The following is an 11,284-nucleotide window of genomic DNA, read 5'->3' as shown; positions in this document are numbered from 1 at the left end:
CAAAAATTAATCCGTTCAATAACCAATCAAAAACGTCAGTGATCATTGGCCAAAATAAGATGCAACACTTAAATTATTAATATTAAAATGAATAGTATAGGTATATTGACGTTACATACACTTCATTTTTTTATTACTATGAGAAATTGTAAAATAAACTGTATTCCAGTATAATCCGTAGTCAATTTTTTAATTGATGACGAATTGTTCAGTCACATGATTCAGATTGAGGATCATCCCTTGTTTTTATAGTTAATAGAGCCATCTACAGTTTTACTATTACACTAACATTTTCATCATGCGTAAACAAAATGATAATTATCTTTGTTAAAATAGTACAAGAGTTTTCATGATTCTTGAAGACAGTCGCGTGTCAAAGTTGTTCTATTTACTATCATTGTGTATAAACATACTGATATTTGGATGATAGGAGATGGACGACTATGATACATAATTTCAAAGAATATTAGCTACGATACAATAAACATAATTTTCCTAAGATTTTTAAATATAATTTTATGCGTAGTTTGAGCATAACCAATATGTCAGACGTTAAAAGTCTCGAATATCCTACATTAAAGGTATTTACCATTTGTTTATTGTATTTAATTTAATTATTTACAAATTTTTTCCATCATTATTTTCTATATTTACAAGTATATTTTAATTCTACAATTTTCGGTTCATTATTTCATAATGTGAAATGATTTATTTACGCAATTTAGGAAACTGAATAGAAATTAATTTATAAAATATTTGATTTTCAGGTTCCTTATGAACTCTTGAATAAAAAGTTTCGTTTAGCTCAAAAAGTAATTGACAGAGAAGCTTCGTATGTACAAGCGGCAGCTAATGAATTAATGAAGGATAATAAAACTTCTGTCCCTGCTGGGGAAATGAGCATATTATTGGGAGGTGTTGTAGAGAAGCTTCAAACTTTAAAAAGAAAGGCGCAAGAATCCATCGCAGAAGAGTTGCAAGCAGGAATGGTTTGCAAAAGACGGCTAGAACATTTAAAGGAACATGCTAATACTGCGCCAAGTGTTGTAAATCAATGGCGGCGACAGAGACTCGATAGAATGTTAATAGAATATTTCCTTCGTAAAGGCTATTACAAAACTGCAACCAAATTAGCAGACAGTAGCGAACTTAGAGATTTAACAAATATAGGTATGTTAACTATTGACATTAATCGATACGTCGTATAAATAAGTTCATTAATTTTTCTATGTATCTAGATGTTTTTATGGTATCGAGAGAAGTCGAAACATCTTTAGCAAATCATGAAACTGCAAGATGCGTTGGATGGTGCTATGACAATCGATCTAAGTTAAGAAAATTAGGAAGTACTATGGAATTTAATTTACGTGTACAAGAATTTGTAGAATTAGTCAGACAGGATAGAAGGCTTGACGCTGTTAAGCATGCCAGAAGATGTTTTACAAATTATGATGATTACCAGTTACAAGAAATTCAGTGTTGTATGGGGCAGCTAGCATTTCCAGCTAATACATCACTCAGTCCATATAAAGATTTATTAGATGAAAAGAGGTACTTGTATTTCTTGTTAAATTGTTTTTACATAAATTTCTTACAAACAGAATGATTACTATCTTTGTGTTACGCAACTTTTACAGGTGGGATAGATTAATCGAACAATTTAGACATGAAAATTATAGACTTTTCCAATTGGCTAGTCAAAGTGTTTTCACGGTAGCGCTACAAGCAGGTTTATCAGCATTAAAAACACCACAGTGTTATAGTGCAAACAAAGAAGGCAGAAATCCAAACTGTCCAGTGTGTAACGAGGCTCTTAATGAACTGGCTGTTCCATTGCCTTTTGCTCATTGTTCACAGTCTAGACTTGTTTGTAGTATTAGTGGGAAACCATTAAATGAATATAATCAACCAATGATGATGCCAAATGGATACGTATATGGAGAACAAGTGAGTAAAAATATTTGTATTTATAATATATAAAATTATATAAATATATGTATTAAATTAATATACTCTATGTTATTCTAGGCACTGGAAAAAATGGCTCAGGAAAATAATGGTACTGTAGTTTGTCCGAAAACCAAAGAAGTATTTCCATATAAAAAAATAGAAAAAGTGTACGTTATGTAAAATTTGCTGACTCAGGCACAATTTCTACTGTGTATAGTGCATCTTTCTCGTAATCTAACTCGGAATATTTACTGTTTAATATTGTATACCGATATTAACAAAAGAAATAACATCTATTTTTAAGGAAGTATTTTTTGCAAATTTTATTTGTGATCACTTACTAGAATAAAATGTGATACAAACAGATTTATGTGTATGTTATGGAAAACGTTTTAGTTTTTCGATATAAAAATGATATAAAAATCATTATACCAATACGGTTAATTATTAAATATGATATGAAAATTGTCCTTATTCATTTATTTAACATCTTTTCTACAATAAATTGAACTATTAAAACAATTCCATAAATCTACGTTTTAAGACGCATTTGTAACCATGAGCTTTGTAAGTATATTACAGTCATTTATATTTATACTTTGCATGCCCAAACATCTGAACATAGTAGTGGTAAACTTTGTAACATTAGTGTAATATGATTGCTGTAGTATTTGTATCGCGTGATACTATTTTCATGTAAAAAACAGATGTACCACCATTTTTATTTGTTTTAAGTTAATAATTTCAGTGTACGAATTTTACTGAAATAATCCTAATCTATATAATGATATGCATTAAGCAATTTTAGATGAAACATGTCCACGAGTGAATCAATATAAAAATATTCTTTCTATGCTCTATCAGCTTTAAGTTCAATGACTTTTATTCATTGATTTCATTCAATTTCATTTATAATTTATTGTCTGGATTACTTTATGTGGAGGATTGTCCTTCTAGGAATTCGGATTCTATGTTTTAGAATAAAATTTGTGGTCAACTTGGGGGTACAACAATTGAGGTAATTTAAGGTATTTTTATATCAGCAAAAATTTGTTTTTAAATTTATCAATATATGGCTATACGATAATCGATTTAGCTGAGCATAATTTGAAAATATGTAAGAGTTTTAGTATAATTAGGTATGATTTGATGAAAAAAGACAACAAACAGTATTATAAATAGTAGATATTACAAGTTAATGTATACTGTATATAATAAAACTGCAAATTTTGTACTCATCACATGTTAGAACATGTGGAAGCACTTAGACGGTATTTACAAAATTACTAATTTTATCGAAAGAAAAATTCATATTCAATGATGCATACTTTTTTCAGTTTGTTTTTCTATACTGAAACTGACAAACATGTGTATAATATATGTATATATGTATGTATGATAGTACATATATTAAAATTTATTAAGAATTCTTATGTTTCAGTTAATCTGAACATTTGTTATTGTGTAACTTGGAATTCGTAGTAATCGGTAACATATAAATAAAATACTAAAATAGTATACATCATTTACAACATACCTGAAATTAAAATAATTTTTTTACTGACTGTAAAATACGTCGTATTTTAGAAATTTTAAACAAACTTTGAGAATATATACGTAAACATATACAATATTCATAAATATACAGAAAATATCTGAATAGAGTAGTCTTATTGAGCTTCTTATTATGCAGTGTTATACTCTTATAGCGTTTAGCTATATACACTGCTTTAGTTTCTTTTTAATGCATAGCAAAGTAATTTCAAAATTAAAGTAAATAGTAAACGAATAACGCTAAATATAAAAAATGTTTTTAAATGCAACAAATGCAAGATAACATCTCTTATAAATGAAACAAAAATTTTATTGTCTTGATCTACATTTAGCCTAGTGCTAATCAGATCAATTTATGCCTCACAAAATTGTTACTTAAAAAAATAAGTATTAATTATCTAATATTTTGTATAATTGTGAGCGTTAATTGTAAATACTATAAAAAAAAAATAATAATAATATAGAACTAATATGTCAAAATATGTAAAACACAAAATTTATATTGAATAATAACATTTGTAAAAATACTTAATAAAAGAATACAACCGTATGAGAAATATAATGAAACAATACACCATGCATCGTCAAACATTAATTGGTCGGTGTAAAACCTGTACGTATTTGAGTATAACGTGTTCTAATATGCTTTTCTAAATGCATCTGTTTTCTGAGAATAATGAAAACAGTTAGCAGCTCTAATTACTCACTATGGTTACTAAGCATTGAACAAAAATGAGTGATTTAAAACATTAGCCATTCAAACTGTGTACAGTTCAGTTTTGACTTTGTTAAGTTGTTAGTCTGAAATATTAACAAACCAGTCTTACTTTAAATTTGGTCTATGCAAGTAACAATTATTAAACGTACAAATCTTTTCGTGTGCTTATTTTAGCGGCTTTGAACGAAGTTATGCATGTGAAAAACCTAGCAATATGTGATTATTAAGGCTTATTGGTCCAATTTAATAGCAATAGTTTGGGGCAGTGATTAAATATTGGTATTATTAATATGAATTTGAAACGGTAATAAATTTCTATTCTTGCTTCAAACTTTTAACAGCTTATTATGAATTATTAAATTGTTTTCATTAATACAAATTCGACAATTTTTACAGATGTTCTTCAACCTTCGTATCATACTTTCTTTCTTTAATAATAAAATGAAGATCTTTGCTATATTTCAATTCAAAATTAATCAATTATAATATTTCATTCAATGAAATTATTATGTACTTAAATAATGTTTATCTTCAGTTTTGTCCATTTACGCATTGAGAAATCTATTCAATTCATTCGTTATAAGAAAAGGTCTAATTTTTAAAATTATGATATACTTTGTGACTTCCAATTTCGTAATTTTTTGTGTGCTTCTCTCTTTTTGACTCTTCTAGTTAGTAAACGTTATTAAATATGCATTAGTACCTTATTATTCAATGTTATGCACATTAAGATAGTTCAAATGATAAATTTTCTACTAAGCTGGGCATGATCATAGAAAACAATATTCCAGCACAGATTCCTGAAACTAATGATGCTGCGCCAAACATACCAGCTGTTGCACTATGTTGAGAGTCTACCATCCTGAAATTAGAAAATACAATGAACGATATTATTTAGCATTGAAAATAAAATATTTTTCTTCTTATTACTAATAGAGTCTCACCTAGGACAGTACATCATGGATAACGATGAAAAATAACCACTGCTTACACCCATGGTAACAGCGATTACAAAATAAACCCAGTCGTTATTAATATACACTGGTAACGCTCTTGCAATATCAGAACTTGGTTGATAATTGCATAATAAAAACAACGGTATGTACAAAACACGTAAAACGACTGGGATCACCAAATACTTTTCACTAGGCTATATGAAGAAAAATTAAAAACTTAATTTCTATGTTTAATATTTCACAAACTTGTGAATTAAACAATACTCACCCATTGAACTAACGATGCGATAGAACTACCAATTAAAGCAGTAATATTAAATGTGAGAAAACACATAACACTACTGTAATACTCTGTCGGAACTACGAAATTAAGATCCGAGCGTTTTATATCAGATTGAACAGTTGGAAACAGAGAAAGAGTTACAAAAAATACAAAAAATGTGTTAAAGCATTGAAGAAAACATTGTTTAAATATTTTCCAATACGGCGGCCTGTTAGTTTTGCCTCTTGCACTATTTTCCAGTTGTCTTTTATTTACTCCTTTTTGATGTAATAATTCCCGATATCGATAAAATCTCTACAAACAATCATAATTAATACACAGTATCAATTAATGGAAAAATTAAACTTACGAAAGATTATGAAGCTTACATTTATGGGTAGAGCAAAGTAAGTATCAAAACATGCAAGAAGAACAAACAGAGCTGTTATAAAGTAATATATTGCAGCGGTCCGCGTATTTGGTGCCATATATTGAGCAAGGAAATTAATGATGGCTGTAACTGTTCCACTTAAATTCTGAAAGGATCACGAAAATATCATATCTTGTAGATGTACATGTTATATAATATTTTTATCACACAAGTATATGAGTTAGTGTTTACCGTTCCTAAGATTACAGCTCCTGTATACTTTCCAGGTAACTTTGCGACCATACCAAACACAGAGTTTTGGTAAATTCCATTAGCAACTAAAAAAAATTCCGTAATTCAGACCAAGTATTGTTCATATAGTTATTTATACAAAAATGTATGTAGAAAATGTATGATACTTTAAGATTGATCAAATTCTTACAATTATAAATTACCTAAAGTATTATATCATTAACAAATTCAAAAAATTCACAGAAAATATAGTTTTATCTTACTGTTCAATATAATAACAGAAAATATGGTGATCCAGAAAAAAACACCTGGCCAACCAGAGCTATCAGTCATTGCCAAAATAACTGTACATACAAATATTAAAACCTGTATGAAGATACCCCATACTATACGTGTTGTCAAATTGCCACTAAAAGGTTATCATAAAATAACAATCAATATATCAATAAGAATACATTAAAGGCAACATTTTTTAGATTATATTAATAGATAAATGGTATCCTATAAAGTATTAAATGAAATGTATCAGAAATATACATACCCGAGTTGTATAAATATATTTAACCAATTAAACAGTAGATTTGGTACTTGTGATGCAAATTCTAAGTATGGAAGAAAATTTGAACCATAGTTTGATTTAATCCCTGTATAATCCTTGGATAATTTATAATTAACAAAATACTGAAAAAGAAAAGTTAATATATTAATCCTAAAGTATTTTGTACTATGCAGGAAAAACATTATGAAGGGTCGTACATCTTTTGCAGTTATGAACATATTCCATGGCATCAAAATTCCAATTCCATGAAGTACCATTATGCAGAATACTATGTTTAATCTAAAATAAATACATATTTTACTAAATACAGTTTAATTTCTTTTTAATAAATAATATAAAACTATGCAAATTGTACTTACCTATCTCTAGGAGGATTCAATTCAAGATCTGCCTGATCCATTGTAACACCTTTAAAATTCAATTCATCGTCGGGTCTGCCTGTTCCTTCCCAACCAGGAGACAGACGAACAGGTTCAGTACCTGCAACGAAAGATTCAGTTCATCAATATGAAGTGTGTCATGCACAGATTCATTTAATGCTATAGCAGTAACAGCCATCCCAACAACACTTTAATAATCTTTCAATTTAAAGCAATTTATTAATTTAGTGAACAAGGTACATGCATTTGCTATATATACGATTCTATAAATATATCTTAAATTTATAGGAGACGAATAAGAAATGATAATATTGATTATAATAACACGTGTCTTATGTCTTTATGTTAAAAAAAAAAAATAATCATTAATTACCAGTTTGAATGTGAACTTTAAAAGTATTATAAGAAGTTTTAATGCAATCTGTGGAGGAGATATTCATTTATCTTATTTATGTTCCATTTTGGCCTTAATTATATTCCTCTATAACACACACAACATTATGCTGCAAGCATGTAGTACAATAAAATGATACTAATCGTTATTAAATTATAAAACTAAATACATTATGTTACAAACTTAAATACAATCATTATTTTAGTTAATAGAATATGATAATAATGGTGAAAGTAAAAAATATAAATATTTGTAATAATGTAAAGTAACAAATACATATACCAAAGTTCCAGCAGTATAAATGATTAATTTTAGAAAAAATATTTCAAAATATTTAGTAAATAAAAAATATTTCATTCAGCTATTTGTAATATACATTTTCATTTGAATTAAACATCTTTATTTATTCAATATCTACATACAAACTATTTATTTATTAGGCATACAAAAAGTAACAAAACTTATGATTTATTCACTTTTTTCATCCTTATCATCTTTTAAAATTTCATTAATTAATGGAACATGTAAATCAAAAGATAAACACGTGTATACATAGATAAAGCTATCTACATATAAAATCTTACAATGTGGTACGCTGTTAAAAGATTATACTAACTGTTTTTACAAATTGAAGCTTTCAATTATGAAATACTAAAACTGTATTTTGGAAACTACATTTTGTAACAATTTAAAGATAATTGACATTATAATTTACATATGAAAGTAATACTTAACATTTCATAATAAATGTTCTTTCATAAAAAACACTGTTCTTTCATAAAAATATAATTAGGTAAAACACAAATGAATGTTGTAGTTCAAATGGTTGGAAAGTAATACTCAAAGCACACTCTGACTCTTCACAATCAAAGGACCGGTTTGGTCGGGTATTTGTAGGAAAAATGAAAAAAAAGAGTACTTCCAAGAAGGATAGAACTCTTAGCATTTAAATTATAGTGGTAAAACTGAAATGATGAAGATTCGAAAATGTTAAGAAAAAAAAAGTAATAGTGAAAAGAAATATTATATACCTTTTGCGGGAACGATACGTGTTCCATTTGAATCTTTCAGTAAGGTCTGTTCCTCGGGGCCAACACCAAATTCCTTCTTTGTGTAACTGCCCGCCATTTTTCTACCGAGTTTTAAACTTAAATCAAATTAAAGGCTATGTAATGTTAGAGGTTAATGCATTTCACGTGTCGTTCGAACGAAGGCGAACTTGATAGTTGCTTTATCCGAATGCCGTTTTTGTCTTATCAGTTGGACGGACGTCGTTGAGAATTCAAATTACTAAGAGATTCAAGCGTGAGAGTTATTTAAACGACATTTGTAGAATCTTCCCAGCTATTCTTTGGTTTCTTCTCGGAAAGAAATACTTTATAATATATTTAGTATCACTGCATGATACAGTAGTTAAGGTGCTAGAGTTATGAATAGAACTGTTCTCCGACATGCAAAACGTACCATGTTTCTGCTTTATTTTTGCGAGTTAAGATAAGCAGGGTTAGAGTTCGACAACTTAACTCCACGCTGTGCGAAGATTCACGAACTAGTCCGAGGTGTTACGACACGCGCGCATATTTATGATATTCAAATGAAACAATTAGAACAGTTTTGCATAATGAATATAATGGACGCGAGATATAAAAAATAATTACATCATTTCATTTCTAATTTTGTAGTATTCGTATGAGTAAAAATAAACATAGATACTATAGTTTTTGTACAATAATTTACAATCATAAGTACGAGGTTACATCATTGTAACTTTTTAAAATATTATTAATATATTTTCTACATGCACGTATGTTTTATAACCTGGCAGTCAACATATTTTACATTTTTTATTAACCCCACGTTTCAACTTGATAGTGGTTTTCATTTTCTAACTGCTTAATAAAATACTCTGCTTCTTCTTCATTTAAATTGGCAAATTCTTTTACTAAATTTACAAATTCTTCGCGAACACAATTTGGCATATTTTTAGAATTACCTGCTAGATAAATATTACCACCTTTGCTAAGAAATTCCCAGCATAGCTGTTTTTGTTCATGTATAAGATGCTGCACATATCTGAAATACATATTCAACAGTTAATTATAAGACAGTGTATATATATATTAATGAGATATAAATTGTAAGATCTTATTAATATGTATCAGCCTACATTTTATGTTCTTGATCTCTAGAAAATGCACAGAACAATTGTAAATGCCTTTTGTCTGATAAATACTCAAAATCATTTCTACAATGATAATCTTTCTCTTTGTTTCTACAACCAAAGAAGAGGATGCAATTACTAATATCCTCATCCATCGTTGATTTATCTAATAAAGCCGACCGAAATGGTGCAACTCCTGTGCCAGGACCAATGAATATCATTGGCTTATTGTATACAAACTTAAAGGTTCCTTTTCTTATCCAAAATATTATTTCATCTCCAGGCGTTAAATTTGCTAACCAATTGGAGCACAATCCATATCTTGGTTCTAGCAATTTTGTTTTGTACTTTACTACAGCCACTAAAAGATGAATCTCATTTTCAGTGACCCTTAAACTTGATGCTATACTAAAAGCACGAGGTTTTATGGGAGACATAATCTCAAACAATAGTTTCAGATTTAATTTACTAGTTGTACGAGGAAAGTCTGCTAATAATTCTAAAATATTTCTTCTTGGTCTATTAATGTAACTATATAGTTCTTCTTGGCCATCCGCAGTTGTAAATTCATGCAATTTTTCCTTTTCCAATTCATTTTCACTAATAAGAGATAATACTTGCATCGTAGATCTTCTTGGTTTAAAACTCAAGTCCCAATATTGTTCTACAATTTGACCTAATCTCAGGGTTTGATTTAGAACAGTAGGTATCTTAATTTCTTTCTCAGATATTTGAACTATCATATCTGGATGCACTTGTACATTATTATCATTTAATATATTAAAGAACCTTTCAACTTGCTTTTTACAATTTTTAGGTCTGACGTACAATACATCTCCAGGTTGATAATTAATACCATCTGATTTAAGTCTAATTAACCTGACGTCTTGAAAATGATCTTCTGAAGTTGTTCTTACATTCTCAATTACTGTACCCACTCTCATCTCATTATTTGTGAGTACTTCTTTCATGTAAATATCACTGTCTGAATGATACTCGTGACTTATTGGATTTATACATATTTCAGAAACATCAAATCTTTCGATTATTGTATTTTGATCATCCATAAAATCTGTTACAGAAATATTAAACGTTTCTGCAACCTTTGTCCATAATTCTTGTTCCCAAGGATCAACAACAGCGTCTATTCCTAAATCGTGTTGGTCGTCTGCTAATCCAACAGATAACAATTCTGTCGCACCTAATTGTATCAATCTTTTATTTAATTTCTTTGCTGCAAAGTTAAATTTTTTGTACGAACTATCACCTAAACCTAATATTCCGTATTTCACATTATTAAGCAACGTCGGTGGCAAATTTTTCCTTAATAAAAATCTCCAAAACCCTTTCATGTTTTCAGGAGGGTCTCCTTGGCCTGTCGTGGCAACCACAAAAATCATCATCTTTTCTGAATTAAGATTCTGAATGTCGTACTCATTCATTGCGCAAATAGTACTTTTCAATCCTTTTCTGAAATAAAAGCAGAACCGCTTATGAAATAACATTAATGTAAGTGTACTTAATTATATTGGAGATGATAAAAACTTTCAGTACAGTGCTTAATCATTTAAAATTTCTGAACAGTAGTATGATCTATAAACAACAACAAAACCTTTTGACATTTTTCCAAATTTGCTCAGCTACATCCTGAGCAGTCCCTGTTTCACTACCATACAGTATTGTAACATTCATTCTGACGATATTAATTATACCGGAATTTGAATTAAA

The 11,284-nt window shown here is 28.7% G+C and overlaps 2 protein-coding genes across 3 annotated transcripts; one reads left to right on the top strand and one right to left on the bottom strand.

Annotated features, from left to right (window-relative positions):
* Positions 1-255: 255 nt before the first annotated feature.
* Positions 256-2,316, top strand: LOC114877116 (E3 ubiquitin-protein transferase MAEA). Its single transcript, XM_029189288.2, has 5 exons — positions 256-581; positions 768-1,170; positions 1,239-1,551; positions 1,638-1,947; positions 2,029-2,316. Exons 1-5 carry the CDS (start codon positions 519-521, stop codon positions 2,128-2,130), a joined length of 1,191 nt encoding a protein of 396 aa, XP_029045121.1. The 5' UTR covers positions 256-518; the 3' UTR covers positions 2,131-2,316.
* Positions 2,317-2,409: 93 nt separating this feature from the next.
* Positions 2,410-11,261, bottom strand: LOC114877114 (NADPH-dependent diflavin oxidoreductase 1-like). Of its 2 annotated transcripts, XM_029189287.2 has the most exons (12): positions 11,169-11,261; positions 9,563-11,026; positions 9,389-9,468; positions 6,981-7,101; positions 6,819-6,900; positions 6,604-6,743; positions 6,326-6,471; positions 6,063-6,148; positions 5,830-5,976; positions 5,447-5,755; positions 5,167-5,372; positions 2,410-5,084 (listed from the first exon to the last, which is right to left on the bottom strand). In XM_029189287.2, the coding sequence occupies exons 1-12, from the start codon at positions 11,246-11,248 to the stop codon at positions 4,949-4,951; spliced, it is 2,997 nt and encodes a 998-aa protein (XP_029045120.1). In that variant the 5' UTR covers positions 11,249-11,261; the 3' UTR covers positions 2,410-4,948. The 2 variants fall into 2 exon arrangements, with proteins under 2 accessions (XP_029045120.1, XP_029045119.1); XM_029189286.2 differs by lacking the exons at positions 9,389-9,468; positions 9,563-11,026; positions 11,169-11,261 and adding exons at positions 8,427-8,527; positions 8,860-9,246.
* Positions 11,262-11,284: the final 23 nt, after the last annotated feature.

The sequence above is a fragment of the Osmia bicornis genome, chromosome 8 (genome assembly GCF_907164935.1).
Source record: "Osmia bicornis bicornis chromosome 8, iOsmBic2.1, whole genome shotgun sequence".
NCBI lineage: Eukaryota > Metazoa > Arthropoda > Insecta > Hymenoptera > Megachilidae > Osmia > Osmia bicornis.
The sequence above is the reverse complement of the archived record's forward strand: the minus strand, read 5'-3'. Positions and strand labels throughout refer to the sequence as shown.